This window comes from Malus sylvestris, chromosome 8, assembly GCF_916048215.2.
Source record: "Malus sylvestris chromosome 8, drMalSylv7.2, whole genome shotgun sequence".
In the NCBI taxonomy this organism is placed as follows: domain Eukaryota; kingdom Viridiplantae; phylum Streptophyta; class Magnoliopsida; order Rosales; family Rosaceae; genus Malus; species Malus sylvestris.
In genome coordinates, this window is record NC_062267.1 from 26,812,215 (window position 1) to 26,834,665 (window position 22,451).

At 37.5% G+C, this 22,451-nt stretch overlaps 2 protein-coding genes, 1 non-coding gene and 1 pseudogene across 3 annotated transcripts; 1 reads left to right on the top strand and 3 right to left on the bottom strand.

The window, feature by feature from the left end:
• Nucleotides 1–2,549: 2,549 nt before the first annotated feature.
• LOC126633628 (small nucleolar RNA R71) lies at nt 2,550–2,654 on the bottom strand. Its single transcript, XR_007627115.1, has one exon. It is a non-coding gene; the product is annotated as a small nucleolar RNA R71 (small nucleolar RNA).
• Nucleotides 2,655–2,784: 130 nt separating this feature from the next.
• Nucleotides 2,785–4,624, top strand: LOC126631492 (uncharacterized). Its single transcript, XM_050301613.1, has 4 exons — nt 2,785–2,861; nt 3,147–3,346; nt 3,441–3,769; nt 3,938–4,624. The coding sequence occupies exons 1-4, from the start codon at nt 2,785–2,787 to the stop codon at nt 4,622–4,624; spliced, it is 1,293 nt and encodes a 430-aa protein (XP_050157570.1).
• An 8,028-nt stretch (nt 4,625–12,652) lies between these two features.
• Nucleotides 12,653–14,830, bottom strand: LOC126633417 (12-oxophytodienoate reductase 2-like). The gene is made up of 5 exons (XM_050304008.1): nt 14,647–14,830; nt 14,069–14,209; nt 13,828–13,958; nt 13,563–13,739; nt 12,653–13,408 (listed from the first exon to the last, which is right to left on the bottom strand). The coding sequence occupies exons 1-5, from the start codon at nt 14,802–14,804 to the stop codon at nt 12,816–12,818; spliced, it is 1,200 nt and encodes a 399-aa protein (XP_050159965.1). The 5' UTR covers nt 14,805–14,830; the 3' UTR covers nt 12,653–12,815.
• Nucleotides 14,831–19,171: 4,341 nt separating this feature from the next.
• Nucleotides 19,172–20,179, bottom strand: LOC126633421 (glycosyltransferase family 92 protein RCOM_0530710-like; annotated as a pseudogene).
• Between the last annotated feature and the right edge of the window lie 2,272 nt (nt 20,180–22,451).

The following is a 22,451-nucleotide window of genomic DNA, read 5'->3' on the forward strand; positions in this document are numbered from 1 at the left end:
TTATTTCAGATGAAATTGACTCCTTAAATTATTTTTTTTGGTAAATTAACTCATTGGATTATTTGAAATCAGTTAATTAACCCCTTATTGTCAAATTTGATGAAATTTCATCAACTTTTCCATCAAATACTAGCACAGTTTACCCCTCAAGATTGAATCATGTGCTGATCATTGTGGAGCAAAAAATTATGGAGACGACATGTGAATTTTTGGGTGAAAAATACGAGATTAACCTCGAGGAACACCGGGATTCCCAAACGCATGCAACGAACAATAACGACTCAATCAAGGAAGAATCAAAGGTGGTCAATATGGAATTTATTCCATATTCATCTCATCACTCCTCATCAATCCCTTATGGATTTTATTCAAAAGGTATCTAATGAGTAGATTTTATATTATATATTTTACCCTAATCTTAGTGTATTTTGGTTAATATATTGGAAGAATTTTGATACTTTGAATTGTATTTTCAATACCGGACTTTCGACTTCCTCTGGAGCAAAACAGGACCAAATGGAAGAATTTTGGAGTAATTCTAGTTGGAGGACGTTCGTGAGTCACTTAGCTTGATCGTATCAAAATTTGGGATTTTTCCATCAAGCGATTATTTTCTGGTGATAAAATAAAGAAGCAGTGCGCAGTGCTGGAAAATGATGTTTTTGGGCTTAAATTGCGTTTTTGGAGCCCAAGATGACCTCGAATGGGTTCGTGGCCTTCTGGATAAGTGTTCAGAATATTCCAAACATTAAATCCAGCTATATTGGGCCAGTTTTGGAGCAGCTTATGGGTCAAAAACGTGGCTGTTCAGATTTTGAACGAATTTTTACTATTTTAATTTAGGGTTATGTTTGTCTTTAGGGGGACTAGGGTTTGTGTGGAGGCTTAGCAGATATATTGCCTGGCCGTCTACCATATTTCTTTACGCTTTCTTTTATGCAATTTTGGAGACAAAGAGAATTGTTAGGGTTTTGGAGACTTTTTACTTGAAGGTGCTTTCAATCCTTTTCTTGAATATATTTTATATGATTTCAATTATGAATATGCGGAACTAATTTCTTTTGCTAGGGCGAAGCCTTGAGCCTTAGCATGAATATGTGATTTTTATTTAATTGCTTATGATTGATTGCATGTGTACTTTGAATTGTTAATCACCGGGATAAAAACTATCTAATTGTCTTAATGCCTGATCACCATTAGGATCTTTAGAAAAGTAATTTGATGCAATTTTGGTCAGAAGGTTCCCTGAAATTGACGATGGCTTCTTGTGATTAATAATTGTAATTTCACTTAGGATGAACACCACGTCTTAAGGATTGCATGGTTTTTCAAAGGGTTTTCATAAAGCATAATGAGTCTTTCATGTTCAGATTTGATCCGAACGTCCGGACGGGTTGCAAGTTAGATATACGTTCTATGTTGGAGGTTCCAAGTAGAATATAAATTAGGAAAACCTAACCTTCAAAGTGGCATGTGTAGATCATAAGTAATTGGTAAAAGTTCATAGGATTGCTAGGTGATGGTGGAACCCTAGTGTTTATTAATTTGATTTCTCTCAAAACTGTTTTCTTTTCCGTCTAGTTTTCAATATTGTAGATTGTTTATTTTAATTAATTAATTTCGTTTTTATTTTAATTAGGTTACAAAATCAATCACCTCAATTTCTACTTTACAATAATTAATTGTTATTTGGTTAGTTTCGAATTATTTAATAATCCATGTGGAGAACGACCTTGCAAGATCAATTTATACTACAACAACCTTGTGATTCTTGCAAGTAAAATAGGAGATTTAAGCCCGTGCACATGAGTAGTAAAAATCCTATCAAGAAAATGGCGCCATTGTCGGGGATTATTTAAAATAATCCCTACTAATCATATTTTCAATTAGTTATTGCTGTTTATACATATAAAACAACAAAAAAAAAATTAATTTTCGTTTTTATTTTATTTTTACAGATTACAACAGTACAGCAGTGCAGATTTTAACAATATGTGCATGGTCAGCACCCGTTCAACAGTGCAAAAGTTGATTCCATTTGATCCAGAACTTGAGCAGAATTTAAGAAGGAGACGCCGGGAGAAAAATTTGCAGGGAGTTCCTTCACTGCAGGAGACTTTTCTGCAATCCTTATTCTCTGCGGACCTGCACAGCACAAAATAATGGCATTCGTTATTCCAGAGGCAGATCTGCCTCTGGGTGATTCACTGACAGCCCATACCACAAATATACCAAGTTGCATTACTTATCCGACAGTGGAGGAAAGGTCTGCATTTGAAATAAAGCAGCACATGTTGAATATTCTACCTACGTTTCATGGGTTATCATCTGATGATCCTAACATGCACATTGCAGAATTTTTAATGGGGTGCAAAAATATTTTGGTGAGAAGATTTTCGGCCGAATCTATTAAGCTCTGTTTATTTCCTTACACTCTGAAAGATCAAGCAAGGAGATGACTCATCACACTCCCATCTGGAAGCATTACAACTTGGGCCCAACTCAGTGTAAAATTTTTAAACAAGTATTATCCAGCTTCTAAGACTCTTGACATGAGAACTCAGATTTTATCTTTTGCCCAAAAATCAAATGAAGAGTTTCATGAGGCGTGTGAGCGGTTCAAAGAGTTGATTAGAAAATGTCCACATTCGGGTATTAACACTAATCCAATGCATATATTTTTCAGAGGATTGAATATGACTACAAAAACCCTTGTCAACGCATCTTGCGGAGGTTCGTACAAGGATAAAAATGCACAAGAGGCATGTTTGTTATTTGAAAAAAATGGCAGCAGATACACAACAGTGGGCAGTTGAGCAGCCACAATCTAGGTCAGCTTTTGAGATGTCTACTGGTTCTTCGTATGTTACAGCATAAATTGAAAAAATGGAGAAAAGGCTTGATGCAAAATTTGACATGTTATTACAGAGAATACCAAGTTCACAGGTTGCTGTATAGCAGCCCTTACAAGCTGCTTGCAGTATTTGCAACATGATAACTCACGATTTTATGAGCTGCCCATATAAAGATGTTTCTCCAGATTTTACAGCAGAGCAGGTTAATGCATTTAACAATTTCCAGCGCCCCAGATATGACCCGTATTCTAATTTCTACAACCCAGGTTGAATAGATCATCCTAATCTAAGGTGGGACAAGGAACAGCACACTAGGCCTCAATTTCAACAGCAGGTACAACAACCTGCTGCACCTAAGGCTGCTTGGGAGGTTACAATTGAAAAATTGGCAAATACTACCACTCAAGAAATTCAAAATCTACAGGCAACAGTGAAAAACATGGAAAAACAGATGGGGCAGATTGCTTTGCAGGTTTCTAGAAGGGCACCAGGTACATTTCCCAGCCAAACCGAACCTAATCCAAGGGGAGGTGCAGATTGCAAGGCAGTTAGAATTCTACGTTCCGGCAAAAGTTTTGATAACAGTTCAAAACTCGCGGGTGGCTTCACAGCCAAAAACAGATTCGAGGAATGTTGAAAAATCTGCCAATTCGAAAGATTCAGAACAGCCAGTTAACAGTTCTGAAAATGGTGCAGAAAATATTGTTGCGGATCGCGTGTATGAGCCACCTATGCCTTATCCTGAAAGGTTGAAGCCTAAAGTTAAAGATCAACAATTGACAGATTTTATGAAGACTTTGTCTAAGGTTCAGATTAATCTGCCGTTAATTGATGCCATCAAGAACATTCCGTCTTATGCCAAGTTTTTTAAGGATGTTTGCACAAAGAAAAAGAAGCTCATTGATTTTGAGAAAGTGATTCTTACAGAACAGTGCAGCGCTGTTCTGCTTCACAAGTTGCCCCCGAAGAAATAAGATCTAGGGAGTTTTACAATTTCATGCACAATTGGAAATTCTCATTTTAAACGTGCTTTAATTGATTTAGGTGTTAGTATTAATTTAATGCCTTTTTTTGTTTTTCAGAGACTGGGACAAGGAGAAATCAAGCCTACATCAGTTATTCTACAACTAGCGGACCGTTCAGTTGCTTATCCAAGGGGTATTATTGAAGACCTAATTATTAAAGTGGATAATCTCTACCTTCATATAGATTTTGTAATTTTGGATATGGATGAAGATATGCAAACACCGATTATTTTGGGACATCCCTTTATGGCAACAGCTAGAACGTTAATTGATGTAGAGGCTGGAACACTTACACTTAGAGTGCAAGATCAATCTGTTGTGTTCAGTTTATTTGAAGCTACCAAAAGGCCAAGTGATGTGCATGATTGTATGCGTGTTGATGTGCTTGACAGCTTATTACATGCTGAAATTATGCCACGTTTGACATCTGATCCATTGTTAAATGTGTTACATGGGTTTGAGAATAAAAATACAGAAGATGAAGAGGTTTTTGAGTATGTTTCAGCTTTGGAAAGTGTTCCTTTTCAACCCCCACGTTGGAGGCATGTTTTTGAGAGTTTGGGGGAACCCAAAAAGCTATTGCAGCCTTCCAAGGTACAGCCACCTAAACTGGAGTTAAATGTGCTTCCAGAACACTTGAAATATGCTTATTTGGGTGCAGATTCTTCGTTGCCAGTTATTATTGCTGCTGATTTATCATCAACAGAAGAAGATAAATTGTTGCGCATTTTAAGGAGTTATTAAGACGCAATTGGCTGGACTATAGCTGACATTAAAGGGATCAGCCCTTCAATTTGTATGCACAAAATTTTGATGGAAGATGGAGTAAAGCCTGCCATTGATGCTCAACATCGTTTGAATCCAATTATGAAAGAGGTTGTTCGTAATGAAGTTATGAAGCTTTTAGATGCTGGGATGATCTACCCCATTTCAGATAGTAAGTGGATTAGTCCAACTCAAGTGGTGCCAAAGCGTTCTGGTATTACAGTTGTGAAGAATGATAATAATGAACTTGTGCCAACTCGCTTGACTATTGGGTGGCGTATGTGTGTTGATTACAGAAAGATCAATGCAGGAACTAGAAAAGATCATTTTCCATTGCCATTCACTGATCAAATGTTGGAAAGGTTGGCTGGTCGTGCTTTCTATTGTTTCTTGGATGGCTATTCAGGGTATAACCAGATTCCAGTTGCCCCTGAGGATCAAGAAAAGACAACCTTTACTTGTCCTTTTGGGACTTTCGCATATAGAAGAATGCCATTTGGTTTGTGCAACTCGCCTGCCACGTTTCAGCGTTGCATGATGAGCATATTTACCGGGTTAGTTGAACATGTAGTTGAGGTATTTATGGATGACTTTTCTGTTTTTGGGGATTCTTTTGACCAATGTTTACAGAATTTATCTCTAGTTCTTGAAAGGTGCATTAAGACCAACCTGGTTTTAAATTGGGAAAAATGTCATTTCATGGTTAAGTAGGGAATTGTCCTAGGCCACTTGATTTCTAACGGGGGTATTGAGGTTGATAAAGCTAAAATAGATGCAATTGAAAAGTTGACACCCCCAACAACTGTTAAAAGTGTTCGATCTTTTCTTGGCCATGCCGGGTTTTATAGACGGTTCATCAAGGATTTCTCCAAGATTAGCCGACCATTGTGTAATTTATTGGCTAAGGATGCTCCTTTCGTTTTTGATGAGGCTTGTTTGGAGGCCTTCAAGAAGTTAAAGACACTCCTCACTATAGCACCCATTATAGCCGCCCAAAATTGGAGCTTACCTTTTGAATTGATGTGTGACGCATCAGATTATGCAGTGGGAGCAGTTCTTGGACAGCAGAAAGATAGGCTTCCCCAAGTTATTTATTATGCTAGTCGAACCCTCAATGATGCACAACTAAACTATGCAACCACAAAGAATGAACTGTTGGCAGTTGTTTTTGCATTGGAAAATTTTCGTTCGTATTTAGTTGGGGCTAAAGTGATTGTTTATACAGATCATGCAGCTTTGAAATATTTGTTGTCTAAAAAAGATGCTAAGCCTCGATTAATACGTTGGATTCTTTTATTGCAAGAGTTTGACTTAGAAATTAGAGATAAAAAGGGTTGTGAAAATGTGGTGGCTGACCATTTATCTAGATTAATTATTCCCACAGTTTCCGAAGAGGATTCCCTACCATTAAAGGAGAGTTTTCCAGATGAACAGCTATTTGCAGTCCAATTCCGTACACCATGGTTTGCTGATATTGTTAATTATTTGGTTAAAGGTGTAGTGCATCCAGATTTAACGTTTCAGCAGAAAAAGAAGTTTTTATCTGATGTCAAGCATTATTTCTGGGATGAGCCATACCTATTTAAGTATTGCCCAGACCAGATTATTCGCAGGTGCATTCCTGAAGCTGAACAGGAAAGTGTTTTAAAGTTTGCTCATCATTTTGCTTGCGGGTGACATTTTGGGCAGAAAAGGACAGCAAAGAAGATTTTGCAAAGTGGGTTATTTTGGCCTACACTTTTTCAAGATGCACATAATTGGTGCAAGGCTTGTGATAGGTGTCAAAGAGTCGGCAACCAGTCCAAGAGGAATGAGATGCCCCAGCAAAGTATTTTAATTGTTGAATTATTTGATGTTTGGGGTATTGATTTCATGGGACCATTTCCATCTTCCCATGGGAACCAATATATCTTAGTTGCTGTGGAGTACGTTTCTAAGTGGGTCGAGGTCGTTGCAGCACCAACTAATCAAGGATCAGTGGTCCTGAAGTTCCTCCAAGGGGTTATATTTCCGCATTTTGGAATTCCACGCTTTATTCTTAGTGATGGGGGGTCGCATTTTATTAATAAACCATTTGCTAATTTGTTGGCAAAATATGGAATTAATCATCGTGTGGCTACACCTTATCATCCACAGACATTTGGTCAAGTGGAAGTTTCAAACAGAGAATTAAAACGCATTTTGGAGAAAACAGTTGGTTCAACACGTAAAGATTGGAGTTCAAAATTAAATGATGCATTGTGGGCCTACATGACAGCTTATAAGATTCCTATAGGGATGTCACCATTTCGACTCGTTTATGGGAAAGCATGTCATCTACCTATGGAGCTTGAACATAAGGCTTACTGGGCAATTAAAGAGTTGAAATTTTCATACGACTCAGATGGGGAACAACATAAATTGCAGCTAAATGAGCTGGAGGAAATTCGTTAGGGTGCTTATGAAAGTTCTCGCATCTACAAGGAAAGAACTAAGGCATTTCATGATAGTCAAATTTTACGGAAAGAATTTCAGCCAGGGCAAAAGGTGTTGCTATTCAGTTTACGGCTAAAGTTGTTTCCAGGGAAATTGAAATCTCGCTGGACTGGGCCATATCTGGTTACTAAAGTCTTTTCTCATGGGGCAGTTGAAATAACTAATGAAGCTCAAGGTAACGCATTCAAGGTGAACGGGCACAAGCTGAAACCATACGTGGAGTTGCCCTTTGATACTGCATACGAGTCTTTGACTCTGAAGGAACCAGTGATCTAGCCACCGGACTTCGGCAACGTCTAGCTACAGACTTAAAATAAAGCGCTAATTGGGAGGCAACCCAATTTTTCTAAACTTTTTCCTAATTTTAATTTTCATTTGATTTTCTCTTTAATACAAATAAACAAACAAACAAAAACGAAAAATTCAAAAATGAAAAATTGCAGGTTGATTTTATTTACCCAGTTTATTTAATTTTATTTTAACGCATATTGGTTAATTGTAGGTTGCGAACGTGAAAAATAAAGCGCGTCCTATGCTGGAATCCTGCACCCAACAGCAAATCTAACGTTCACATCAACCACATCTACCCTATGCTGGAAATTTAAAGCAGTCAACATAAAAAGTCATTCACAGATGCAAGTTTGGGGGTGATTGTTGCAGATCCAGCACAGACACAGAATTTAGAGCAGTTAATTTTCTGCAGCTCAGTTTTGCGATGCATGGAGAAAGCACAATTAAATCACAGATCCATACACCACAGAACTGAGTACAGCTATTATTACCAGATCTACAACAACTACACTTGCAGGGATTCAAATTTTACCTCCCAGATGCACCGATCTGGGTCATGCGGCCTGTTCTGTTTTCATCCGTTGAGCTTGTGTGTTTACTTCTGTTTCCTTGGCTCTATCATGGCTCCACATTCCCTGCACACAGAGCAACACAATGAACCCATGTTAGGACATAACTATCATTTTTACAGATCAGACTCATCCTAACCCCGGACTAGTTTTACCTTCGTATGGGAGGTGGATCTATGCTGTCTGAGCTGTCCTGTTTTCTCCCTTTGTTCCGGGACCAGATTGTTGTCCTGCACAGTTCACAACAGAAAGACTAATGACACTTTGATTTTCATGATCCAGGTTATGTATCACTTAAAACACACCACATTGTGAAAGTCATTCTAGGTCTGCAGGGATGCGTGTTATACCTTCAACATCAACAGATCGAGAACATGTGCCCACACACAACTTACACATAAAAGCTGAAGGGTTTCAGGTTTCCGCAGAGACAAGCGCGTGGTGTAGATCGGCTCGGATTTGCAACTATTGGGGGTCCTCACACCAATAAAATGTCATGCATGTGTTAGATCTCGCCGCCTTTCACTCATACACATAAATCTGAAAATGAAACCACAAGATTTGAGCAGGGATTTACCTTCCTAAACATCAACTTTTCCACTCATGTCGTCATGGTTGCGTTCGAGAAACATGGAGGTGTGTCGATAGTTGGGTTGTTGGTTGCAACACGGATGCAACGTTTCGTGCGGATGAAGAAACAGAGAAGGAGGGACAAATGTGGAAAAAACAGAGAAGGAGGGACAAATGTGGAAGAAACTGAGAGAGGGCTGAAAAATAAAAAATAAAATAAAATAAAATGGAATGGTTGTATGAAGAGGGATGAAAGCACACAGAGCTTCTCTCCCGTTTGTTTACTGAGAGAGACTGATCTTGCGTTTCTGAGACGCCATGAGAGAGAGTGATGCAGAGATGAAATGGGGGCCATGAGAGAAATGAAAGACTTCTTTCAGTCTCTATTGAAATGTGAGAGACTCGCGATTTACAAAGCCTTCAGAACAGTAAAGTTGATCTTAACCGTTCCATTCGAATCCTATGGAAATCCCTTGCCTGATGCCTGACACGTGGGTGCATCCTCAGTTTTTATGCTCCCTAGGACACGGTTTGCAGAGAGGGGAGTGAGCCATTTGGGCTCTGGGTTTGATGACTAACAATTTTTTTTTTTAAAATCTGCATGCTAGCTGCATGCCTTTCTCAAAAGGGGATCCAATGTTTTAAATTTTAGGTGCACGCCTGCTGTGCACATGGGCTTGGCGCGTGGTCTGCTTGACTGACATCCTTTCCACTTGCATGCCAGCTGCATGCCTTACAAGCAAAGGAATCCACAACCTGGCATGCCCTGCTGGTTTCGCATACAAGTCAGGTGTTCGTTGTTCTTTGATTTTTGTTTTGTTTGTTATTTATTGTTATTTTATTTTATTTTATTTGATCATTATTTTTATTATTATTTTTATTTCTTTTTATAGTGTTGTCCGCTAGAGTTTTTTGTGTTTTATTTTATTGTTCTTTTATTTTCTTTTATTTTCCACACCTTGAGGACAAAGTGTGTAATAAGTTTGGGGGTGGGACATAACATTTTAGGTTTTTAATTTTTGTGTCAGTTTAAAAATTTTCATTCTTTTTAAGTTAATATCCATAGATTATTTTAAACGTTAGAACAAATGGACATGGTGAAGATTAATCCCACATTAAAGTCTTTGCTATTTATCGTTGCTTAGACACTAATTCATGAATTATACTTTGAACTTTGCACATCACACCAACATGGTTTGTGGGGAGTGAGATTGAAACACTTGCTTTTAGTCTAAGTTTATTTTTAATTTTTGTTTTAAGTAAAGTCAGTTATTATTGTGAATAAAGTAATAATTGTCTCACCCGAGGTTTTGCCTAGTAACCGGGCTAGTCCTGCCTAATCAGCAGTGATTCTCACGTCAAACGGTAGAGTTTTGGCATGGGGCAGGGTGGTTAGTTGGTTTCGTAGCCTTTTCAGCTCGGGTTAATAAGTCCTTAATGGTGTTCTACACCTAGTGCCCTAAAGCCCTAGTGGTTTGGGAGTCATTGACCTAAAGCACGTTACATGGGTTGGATCGAAAGCTTAAGTGAACCGACATTGCACGACCACTACTGTTACTGAAAAAAAATGTTATACATGAAAAAAAAAGGGAAAAATATTGAAAAAGAAAAAGAAAAATATATATGTGAAGTTAGTATGTGTCGAGTATGAATAAAGATGACGAGAGGTAAGGGTTTTAGTCGAGTCTCTTTAACTATGTTGGTTCACTTTACACCAAAGGAAGTTTGTGAATTCTTTTCTAATTGATTCTAAATGGCTTAGACTCTGTGGTGGGATTAGTTGGAACTTTTGAAAAGATGTTCTAGTTTTTAAAATTTGCTATAGATTGCAACTTGAAGGTGGAAGTTTTGTCTTGGTTGACTTTTAGCTAGTTGTCTAGTTTGTTAAGTTTTTATTTTTGTTTGAGTCTTGTTTTGCTTGAGGACAAGCAAAAAGCTAAGTTTGGGGGTATTTGATGAGTAGATTTTATATTATATATTTTACCCTAATCTTAGTGTATTTTGGTTAATATATTGGAAGAATTTTGATACTTTGAATTGTATTTTCAATATAGGACTTTCGACTTCCTCTGGAGAAAAACAGGACCAAATGGAAGAATTTTGGAGTAATTCCAGTTGGAGGACGTTCGTGAGTCACTTTTCTTGATCGTATCAAAATTTGAGATTTTTCCACCAAGCGGTTATTTTCTGGCGATAAAATAAAGAAGCAGTGCGCAGTGCTGGAAAATGACGTTTTTGGGCTTAAATTGCGTTTTTGGAGCTCAAGATGACATCGAATGGGTTTGTGGCCTTCTGGAGAAGTGTTCAGAATATTCCAAACATTAGATCCAGCTATATTGGGCCAGTTTTGGAGCAGCTTATGGGTAAAAAACGTGGCTGTTCAGATTTTGGACGAATTTTTACTATTTTAATTTAGGGTTATGTTTGTCTTTAGGGGGACTAGGGTTTGTGTGGAGGCTTAGCAGATATATTGCTTGGCCGTCTACCATATTTCTTTACGCTTTCTTTTATGCAATTTTGGAGACAAAGAGAATTGTTAGGGTTTTGGAGACTTTTTACTTGAAGGTGCTTTTAATCCTTTTCTTGAATATATTTTATATGATTTCAATTATGAATATGCGGAACTAATTTCTTTTGCTAGGGCGAAACCTTGAGTCTTAGCATGAATATGTGATTTTTATTTAATTGCTTATGATTGATTGCATGTGTACTTTGAATTGTTAATCACCGGGATAAAAACTATCTAATTGTCTTAATGCCTGATCACCATTAGGATCTTTAAAAAAGTAATTTGATGCAATTTTGGTTGGAAGGTTCCCTGAAATTGACGATGGCTTCTTATGATTAATAATTGTAATTTCACTTAGGATGAACACCACGTCTTAAGGATTGCATGGTTTTTCAAAGGGTTTTCATAAAGCATAATGAGTCTTTCATGTTCAGATTTGATCCGAACGTCCGGATGGGTTGCAAGTTAGATATACGTTCTATGTTGGAAGTTCCAAGTAGAATATAAATTAGGAAAACCTAACCTTCAAAGTGGCATGTGTAGATCATAAATAATTGGTAAAAGTTCATATGATTGCTAGGTGATGGTGGAACCCTAATGTTTTATTAATTTGATTACTCCCAAAACTGTTTTCTTTTCCGTCTAGTTTTCAATATTGCAGATTGTTTATTTTAATTAATTAATTTCATTTTTATTTTAATTAGGTTACAAAATCAATCACCTCAATTTCTACTTTACAATAATTAATTGTTATTTGGTTAGTTTCGAATTATTTAATAATCTCTGTGGAGAACAACCTTGCAAGATCAGTTTATACTACAACAACCTTGTGATTCTTGCAAGTAAAATAGGAGATTTAAGCCCGTGCACATGAGTAGTAAAAATCCTATCAGTATCTTCCAAAACTTTCTATTTAAATTAGGAATATTTGCCATGTTAATTGTAAGATATTATTTTGCATAATATCTTGCAACTGTCACCCAAGTACACCATAAAAGGCCGGCCACTCCTCACCCTAAGGGCCGCCCACTCTCTTATAAATACTCTTCTTATCCCACTAAAATGCTAAGTCATTTGCTACCCACAAACTTCTAAATACATTATTTTCAAAATTATAACTTTGACATACGAGATTCTTAGGCCAAAAGCCCACCCCCCCTCATCGTGGCGCGTGGCCATAATCAAATGTGTTATTATTTTGCATGTGCATTTTTTGTCAAAGGAAGAGACAACGGAAATTTGCATTCACAATCACGTGCCAATATTTAACAGCAAAGACGATAAAATTTCATCGAATATGACGGTGATGAGTTAATTGACTAATTTAAATAGTTCAGGAAGTTAATTTACCAAAAAATAAAATAATTCAAAATGTCAATTTCAACTGAGATAATAATTCAAAGGGTCAAACTAGTTTATAATGTAAATAGGTTTCAAAATGCAAGTGCATATGTATACATGTACAAATTCCATGTACATTACCAAATGCTATTGTTACATTGGAGGAACAAAATCGGATGGGATTCAGATTTGTCTAAAGAGATTGATGCATGTTTCTAAATTTACTTTGTTGTTAAAGTAACTTTTTGCGTGTTCTTGATAAAACAGCATGTATATTTTTGCCGAGTCATAATACACCAAACCAAGTTAACCAACTGAGAATGTTCAATGTAACAGGATAAACATTTAAGAACATCACTGCAGGTATACAGGTATAAAAGTACAAGTGTTCAAGCTTCCACATTTAATTGGATACTCAAACCGTGGTTTCAAGGAATGGATAATCGGTGTAACCAATTACCGGATCAGATGTGTAGAACGTATCTCGATTGTACCTGTTTAGGGGAGCGTTAAGCTCAAATCTCTTTGGCAAATCCGGATTAGCCAAGAACCAACGACCATAAGCAATAAGATCTGCACGGCCCTCGGCAATGGCTTTGTTCCCATCTTCCCTTTCGTAACCACCTGCAGCGATGAAGGCACCCTTGAATGCTTCTCTCATTGGCGCAAGACTATCGGAGCTTTCACTTATATCTCCCTGTGTCTTCATCCTTGGCTCAATCACATGGCAGTACAAGATCCCGTATTTGTTCAAGGATTCCGCCATGTAAAGGCCTAATGCGTTAGGATCCGAATCCCCTGACTCCATATAGTCGGCAAATGGAGATAATCGAAGTCCAACTTTGTCTGCTCCTATCTCATTAGCAACAGCTTCAACGATTTCCAGAGCAAATCGACAACGATTCTCTAGAGAGCCACCGTAATGGTCTGTTCGATCGTTCACTTGGTCTTTAAGAAACTGATCAATAATGTAGCCGTTGGCCCCGTGAATTTCAACCCCGTCAAAGCCTATACATACATATCAGACAAGCATTTTCGTCATGCATTTCTTCAAGTACCTTCCTGTATTCCCTTAATTTACTACATTTAGCAGATTAAGCTTAAACCAATTTGAAGTTTGTGCAAATTTTACCATTTCATGTTTAAATAAAGGATTGCTTACCAGCTTCGATAGCCTTCCGTGCAGCAAGTCTAAAATCATTCACAATTTGTGGAATTTCATTTGTCTCTAATCGCCTTGGAGGCGTGAATTCAGCAACGTCAATGCCATTAGACTGTAGCTGGGGGGTCAGTGGCTTGTCAGTGCAAGAGATTGGAGCTTGCCCATTGGGCTGGAAACCTGTTCGTAGAGAGGAGAGTTAGAATCACAACCTGAACACAACACAATATGTGGGATCATTGAAGGTGAAGGGCAGGGAGAAACGCACCGCTATTTGAAACCCTGCCGGCATGCCAAATCTGACAGAAGAAGACACCGCCCTTAGTGTGAACAGCGTCAACAACAGGTTTCCATGCTTCGACTTGCTCCCTTGTCCAAATACCAGGCATATCCGCGTACCTTCAGATCAGATATTAAGGAAACAAAAGTGTCATCCTATCAGACGTTGCAAATATTAATGTAGAAAGCAGACAGTAGTACTACTCGAAATGTATCATATGTTTGCGCACCCTCGAGCAGTATCCGAAACTTCGACAGCTTCAGCTATGAGAAGACCCCCTTTTGACGTTCTCTGCGAGTAATATAAGACGGCATGTGGCTGAGGAACATTGTTGTACGATCTCTGTCTAGTCAGCGGTGCTAAAACAATCCTGGAAATTTAGGACAGAAATCATGAAGTATGAATGCAGATTGCAACACATTACCAATTCACAAGTCCAACAACTTACTATAAGATGCCTCTTCGCGACTATATGAAGGTTTTTGCGACGATCAAAATGCATACAAACAACTTCATTTGATGAACAACCAGTTAACTTGTTATACAAAGCGACGACCGCTCGAACTAAATTGGGACATGTATGATTACTCTTTCGTTTTTAGTTCTAGTTAGAGATAGAGGTGAAATACGAAACTAAAAGCGATATGGGAGATATCGAACCGGCTCTTAGTTATTTCTTGTTAGCCAAGTGGGAATTTCCACAAACGCTGCTAGGCTTTCTTTAAGCAGAGGAGTGCCGTACTATGGCAAATTCATCCACCAAGAAAATAACCCGACATACAAATTTAGAAGAAGAAGAGAAAATACCTATGAGAAAGATCGAAGTTTCCCAGTTTGTAGGGAGTAAGGAGAGGAATTGTGGGAGGTGCTGGTTGAGCAGACATATCCGTTGTCAGACCTAATCTTGATCTTGCACTTGGTTTTTGCTTTTGCTTTTGGTTGTGCTGCAAATGAATGGAAGACATGTCGGTTGAGAGCTTAGCCTTATGAAAGGGCAGAATCGTACTTAAGACAATTATGAAAGGCAACACTTGGCTTTGGTGGTTGGTGATATGGCATTGAGGGTTTTGGTGACGTTTGCAATCACGCGGGGAGTTATACACCAAAAAAAGAAGGGATCCTCATCTCTTACACCAAGATCATCGGATCAAGTGATTCGGACTTTAAAAATTTCATTTAATGGCCTACCTATTTTATTTTCTTAAAATCTATAATAATTTTTGACCGTTTGATGAAATTTCAAAAATTCAAATCACTTAATCCGATGATCTTGGTGAAAGAGATCTGGAGAATATCTCTTCTCCACCAAAAGACGTAATCCTAAATAATTCTGGGTCATTTTTAAATAAAGTCAACATTTATGACGTGGTCAAATTGGCTTTTAAAAGTAGGTTCCATATCATTACCAAGATTACGTCCAGACAAATACAAGAGTAGTGTGAATAAGTAGTTCTTTTTTAAGGACTTGGATCCTCTCCTGAGCTAATAGAGAGAATCCTCCTGATCAGTGATTATGAACTGTTGGATTTTTATCTAACGACTACAAATAAAATGGTCCATTTAAAGTTATAATAATTATAACCGTTGGATAAAAATTCAACCGTCCATGATCACTGATCAGAAGGATCCTCTCCATTGGCTCAGGAGAGGATCCAAATCCCTTTTTTAAATGATTACAGTAAGGGAGACTAAAGTTTATAAATTAAATGATATGAAAATTGGTGATGGGATTATGACTTAAACGTTAATAAACGTGCTTATTCATATTGGTTACATATCATTTTGTCTACAAATTTTATATGTAAATTTAATCTTTTTAGTATTACTCTTCATTTTTAAAATGTTTGGTCATCGGCAACTTACATGTGAAAAAGGCTTTTAAATTATGTGTGTCATTCTATCCAGTTGAAGAAAAAATATTAAAAAAAAATGATATCAAACTTCAAAAGTTGAAGATGGGTAGTATGTTGGATTTTTTTAGTAGAAATCTCATTCAAGGGTGAGCGCGGTTCGGTTTGGTATGGTTTTGGGTGAAATCAAAACCAAAATCGCAAGTTTTTATGGTTTGGTTCGGTGTGGTTTTGAGGCTAAAATCAAAATGAAACCAAACCATTTGGTTCGGTTCGGCTTGGTTTTAAATGAATTTGATTTGGTTTCATTATTTGAGAAAACTATTATGGTTACTTAGTTGTATTTCATTTCATTTTCCTTTGATATACATTTCAATTCTCTTCTATGAGCAACGTTTACTATTTGTTTTTCATTGTGCATGTCTTCTATTACTGCATTGTTCAAGCATGCATACAATATTAAAATTCAATCAAGCATGGCTTCAATCACAACCAAGCATGCATGCATACCACATACATTATTGCACTCATTCAACTTACTTGCATCATTCAAGTTTCAAACCTTTGACTGACTGACTGACTGCCATTCGGTGCATGTGAATAATATCTAAAGCAGTAGGTATTGTTTGTTTGAAATATCTATCTGACTGCCATTAACAATTTGCTTTGAATATATCTAAAGCAATATATCTTTAAATATATAGAGATATATCTATTTGATTCAGTGGCTAAGATTGATTAGTGTGACGAGATCATCTTTTTGAGTGGAGACCGAGAGACACAGAGAGACAGAGAGATGAAGAATGAAGTTGAGCAGCAAATGAGTAAAAGAAAGAAAGAGTACAGACTACGACTAGAAGAAAGAAAAGAAAAAGATTATGTGGCCATGTTATGATGTGGTTGAGTCCATACTAAATAGACTCAATGAAATAACCAATTAGAATTTAGAGTAAATTACATAGTAGCCCCTCAGGTTTGAGGTCAATTACAACCCCATACAACAACTTTAAAACATTTCACTTTCATACATCCAGTACCATTTTATTTCAAAATAACACCTCCGTTAGATTTTCCATCCATTAGTCTGTTAAATGCTGATGTGGCTGCCACATTTGTGCTGATGAGGCTGCCACGTGGCAAAAAAAAAATTTAATTTTTTTTTTTAAATCTAATCTTCTAAATATTAAAAAAAAAAACCCTGAAAGCTTTACCCGCAACCCCCAAAACCAGAAACCAATTAATCCCAAACCCACCTCCCCATTAATCCCCCCAGAAACCTAGCGCAGCAACCTCCTCCTCCCCCCCACCCCCCCCCCCCCCAACGAACCATTCCCATCAAATCCCCCTTCCCCCGACGACCCACTCCCTTCAAATCCCACCCCCCACCCCCGACGACCCACTCCCGTTAAATCCTCCTTCCCCCCAACCCGAGCCTCGCCTTTTCCCTGCAACCTAATCCCACAAATTCCACCTCCCAAAAATCATTCCCTTCACCATCTTCATCCCCACTCCCAATCCCAACACCACCGAACTACTCACCTTCCACTTCATCTGTCCTTCCTCCTTCACCCTCCTCACAGCCTCCTCCATCCACCCACCACCAACACCCCCGCCCCCGCAAGTTCCAATCTTTAAGGTCCCAAGCCGCCGTTCCAGCATCCGGTTCAACCAATCAAGCCGTTCGAACCGCTAAGGAGGAAGGCATCGGCGGTGGTGGCCGGGCAGAGTTGTGTGGATTTTGGATCTGGGGAGTTTGGGGTGAGAGAGAGAGAGTGAGGAGAGTGGGAGGAGGGTCAAACCGCCGAGGAGGAAGGCGTTGGCGGTGGTGACCCAGCGGAGTTGTGTGGGTTTTGGATTTGGGGGGTTTGGGGTTTGAGAGAGAGAGTGAGGAAAGTGGGAAGAGGGTCCGGGGAATGGGTTTCTGGTTTTCAATTTTTTTTTTTAAATGGGTTTTTGGATTTGGATTTGCTGAGTTTTGTATCAAGCCATGGCACGTGGAATTGTAGGGATTTGCAATGTTTGGTCCATGGTGAGGAAGGGATGAAGGGTGCAGGGAGGGAGGAAGTGGCATGGAGAGGGAGAGATGAAAGGTGCAAGGAGGGAGGGAGGCACGGGATGAAATTATGGGTTTTCATTTTTTTTTTTTTGTTCAATAGGGTAATAAAAAAAAAAATATTTCCACGTGGCACACATTTGGCAGCCACGTGGCACAAATGTGGCAGCCATATCAGCATTTAACAGACTAATGGATGAAAAATCTAACAGAGGTGTTATTTTGAAATAAAATGGCACTGGATGTATGAAAGTGAAATGTTTTAAAGTTGTTATATGGGGTTGTAATTGACCTCAAACCTGAGGGGCTACTATGTAATTTACTCTAGAATTTAACATTTAATAAAATTATGCGATTTCGATTTCGGAGGGACCAAACCGTTTTTCCCCTATTCAGTTCGGTTCCAAACCGAAACCATTTTGAAACCGCAAAACCAAACTGTTCAATGCGGTTCAATTTGGTTCGTATTTTGATTTCGGCTTTCGGTTTCAAGTGCCCACCCCTACATTCTATCTCACTGTTTCATATTGCTCACCATCAGCAGTTGCTTACATTTTATAATTATTATAAAATGATTGGGAAAATGGACCATGAAGAGCAAATTTGGGCTTAAAAAGAACTCATTCTTTCAAATGAAGTTTGAGAACCTTTGAAAAGATATGGGAAAAAGATGAAGCCACACACATAGATTTATGATTATTATGTATACGTACATCTGCATATCAATCAAATATACAAAAATCATTCTTCATTTTGAGAGAACCACAAAGTCATTTGTCAGAAGTCAAGTTTTCCAGTGTTGTTTTCATGTAATATGAGTTTCATTTTATTCATACTATGTCAATATACTTAGTTGCAATTTATTGTTTATTAGTACATTCTAAATTTATTCCTGTATACATATTTTTGTTCTTGATTGTTGATTATTATCCAATATAGTATATTAAGGAAATTTCTATAATCCCTCTCAAATTGATAGGATCAGGAGGGATAAGATTTTTGACCAAAAAGGAGAGATACATTTGTTTTATGTCCTTTTTAATTAAGAGATTTTCTCTTACAACTAAGACATAGTTATAATGGCATCATACGTTCGATAGGTGTTTCACATGCTCAAAAAGTGTACTATCCTTTCTAATCCTCTGAAGATGAAAAATGCGGTCAAATGGCTTCAACATCTTGAGAACAAAAGGAACAACCAGGATCAATTGGTTGAACTTTACATAGGGATAAGAATAAGTTTATTTTTTCACAAATGTTAATAACATTTTAACAGCAGTTCATTCGGCCCATGTATGTTTTTTTTATTAAAACCGAAATACTAATCGAAATTACTATTTTGTTCACTTAGATTTTTTTTTTGGATAAATTACATTTTATCATATCAGATTTGAGGTCTATTACAACCTCATGCAATATTTTCAAAACATTTCATTTTTATACCTCGAGTACTATTTTATTTCAATATAATACATCTGTTACATTTTCTACTCATTGACCCGTTAAAAGCTGATGTAGCTGCTACATTTGCACTTACGTAAATGCTAAATTTATGCCGGCAAAAAAAATAGTTTTCTTATGCATTTAAAATATTATAATAATTTATCCTATAAAAAAAATATTAAAAAAAAAACCCGATCCCCTTCCTTCCCCCTCACCTCTCTGCAACCCCCGCCCTCTATTCCCCCGACCCACTTCTCCCTCCACCTCTCCAATGGCTTCCTCCTCCCTATCCCTCCTCTCCCCCCACAATGCCTCCACCGCCACGCACCTTATCCTGCTAATTGAACGACATTATTCTGATCCTCCTGCCAATCCGCCACGTATGTCGCCACCCGTCTGAAAAACTTTGCCCTGAAAGTCTCCCACACCTGGTACTTGTAGTGGTTGATCACCGCGATTCCCCTCTCTCAGCTGGAAATGGTGCACCACATTGAGCAGAGTCACGTCGAGCAGCTCCGTCCGCACGATCGACTTGTGCCGCTCCGGGCTCTGCAGCCGGCATGTGTACCCGACCGTGACTCCCAGCGAGGATTGAGAGGTCAGCCCGGACAGGCCAAAGCTGTGGCAATCAGTTCTGCTTCTTGGGTTTTGATCCGACCCAATTGCATTCGTCTTTTGCTCTCAAAGCGCAGTGGGAAAAGCCTGCTTCTTGGGTTTTGATCCACGGCCAGCTCTACCTGCTGCCATTGTAATCCTGCGAATCGAGCTCTCGAACGACGTCGTCGATCCCGTCGTCGCTGTTGTTATCGTAGATGAACCACCTCTCGACGCCGAGCCACGAGTGGTACATAATCCACTCTTTGATCGCCGGTGCTTAGTTCCACAGCATTGTGCACACACAAAGCTCATGCTTTTTCAGATTGGATTGGACTGGATGGGATTTGGAATTGTGAATTGCGGCCACGGTAGGCAGAGTGACGTGGACTGGAGCTCCTCAAATCCGACGAATTGAAGGACATTATTGGAGTCCCGACTTCCAAGCGCACGGAGGACCAAGCTCGCCAGTTGGGTATTCCCCTTTCGGTGCTCACCCGAAGATCGATTTGGCGATCGACGGCGCCGACGAGATCGACCCAAATCTCGATTTGGTCAAAGGGCGCGGCGGACCTCTGCTGAGGGAGAAGATGGTGGAGGTGGCGTCGGAGAAGTTTGTGGTGGTTTTTTTGGATGGGAGGAGAGGTGAACAGCTGGGTTTTTTGGGGGGTTGTGGGGGAGGGGGAGGTGGGGGTGGGGGTGGGGTGGGATGAGGGGTTTGGGTTGCAGGGAAGGGGGAGGGGTCGGGGAAGGAATATGGTTTTTTTATTTTAAAAACTAATTAAAATGGTTTGAAAACTTTAAGTTTTAATGATAAGGATAAAATAAATGATAAAGTGAATAGTATCAGGATTGACTTTTTAGTGTAAAAATATGATTTTTTGTTAAAGTGAACAGTGCCAAATGCTTTTCATTAAAGTTCTTTTTTGTTTTAAAATAGAAAACTTCATTTTAATCCTTGGCAAAGATGACTTTTTTATTAAAATCATGAAGAAGATCAAAATCTAATTTTAGTCCTTGATACATTAATAATCTCATTTATTAATTATATTTTGATTTTTTAATTATTTATCTTTTTCTTTCTAATTTGTAATGTATTAATTTTATTTCATTATAATTTTTATTTTCATTTCATTCATTGTAATATATTTTGTTATGAACAATTAGATAAACTAATTTTTGTTGTACAATATATTTCGATGTACTTTATCTTCTTCATGTAGGTATATTAAATTCATTATAATACATTTCGGTACATACATTTAGGTACACACATTTCGGTACATACATTTCGATACAAACATTTAGGTACATTAATTCAATATAATACATTTTCAGTACTAACCTTTCGATGCATAATTTTGGTACACACATTTAGGTACATTAATTTAATATTAATACATTTTGGTGCATATATTTTGGTACAGACATTTCGGTACTAACATTTAGGTATATTAATCGAGTCTTTCTAGTTTGAAGAATGTTAAATAAAATTAATAAATTAAAAAACTCTTTTTTGGTCAAAAAATAAATTAAAATTTGTGTATTAATAAATTTAAATATTTAATGGGAGACATTAAATAAAATGCACATTAATTATTTTGAATTAAGGACACATTAGGGACTAAAATGAATATTTAATCTAACACCAGATTTTTTTTTTTAATTTTAATATTCTTGAAGGATTAAAGTTCAAAAACCCATTTTAAAATTTTTTTTATAGAGTAAATTATTATAATATTTTTAATGCATAAAATTTTTTTTTTGGTCACGTGGTACAAATTTGGCAGCTATTCTGCACGAATATGGCAACCATGTCAACTCTTAACGGATCAATGGATGGAAAATGTAACGGATGTATTATATTGAAATAAAATAGTACTTGAGGTATGAAAGTGAAATGTTTTGAAGATATTGTATGAGATTGTAATAGACTTCAAATGTGGTAAAATATAATTTACCCTTTTTTTTTTGTATTTGGTTCGGTTAATTTTGATCTGCTTTTCCGGTTCGGTTCAATTGTTTTTACTTGAAAGTTATTTTTTAAAATGAATCTGAAACCAATCCAACAAGAAGTCAAAACATTTTAAACCATTCTCTGACTTACTGGCTACATTTAAATCAATCCAACAACAAACATTTTATTCTAGGAAGGAAGACCTGGATACAATCTAAGGTCTAAATCCAAACTTGGTCAGCTGATCTATACAAGCACATATATACCTATACGAATCACCAAAACCAAAAGAGATATTTTATTTGAACCCACTAATCTTTTTCTACATCTAATTTATCCTCTACATCCATATTATTTTTAATAAAAGAATTAATATCTCTTTAAACCCAATTTTATACCTAAATTACCCTCACAAACCCAATTCGAAATATGAATTTATCTTTACACTCATTTAAAAAATAAAATCCCAATTGAATAATTTGGTGAAGTAACTACTTGTTTATGAATCTTCCATATACTTTCTTGATATCCATGTCCCCATGTTTGTATTTGCATAAGCATAAAGTACATGCTTTCATATGTCTATACTTAAAACATCATAGAAAATAAACTAATAATAACTTTTCTTTCCATGCAGATATTGTGATATGAGGCAATTAGGCGGGGATGCTAAGGGTATCGATGAAGAAACCATAGGTATAGAGAATGGTGATGG

What these genes read in the sequence shown, in the direction of transcription:
- LOC126631492 (XM_050301613.1), top strand. Translation starts at nt 2,785, where the DNA reads ATGGCAGCAGATACACAACAGTGGGCAGTTGAGCAGCCACAATCTAGG. An exon ending in GAGATGTCTACTGGTTCTTC is followed by an intron (nt 2,862 to 3,146) that starts GTATGTTACAGC and finishes TCCTAATCTAAG; the next exon opens with GTGGGACAAGGAACAGCACA. An exon ending in GGTTTCTAGAAGGGCACCAG is followed by an intron (nt 3,347 to 3,440) that starts GTACATTTCCCA and finishes TTTTGATAACAG; the next exon opens with TTCAAAACTCGCGGGTGGCT.
- LOC126633417 (XM_050304008.1), bottom strand. Translation starts at nt 14,804, where the DNA reads ATGTCTTCCATTCATTTGCAGCACAACCAAAAGCAAAAGCAAAAACCA. An exon ending in GTTTCGGATACTGCTCGAGG is followed by an intron (nt 13,959 to 14,068) that starts GTGCGCAAACAT and finishes TCTGATCTGAAG; the next exon opens with GTACGCGGATATGCCTGGTA. An exon ending in CGGCAGGGTTTCAAATAGCG is followed by an intron (nt 13,740 to 13,827) that starts GTGCGTTTCTCC and finishes CTCTACGAACAG; the next exon opens with GTTTCCAGCCCAATGGGCAA.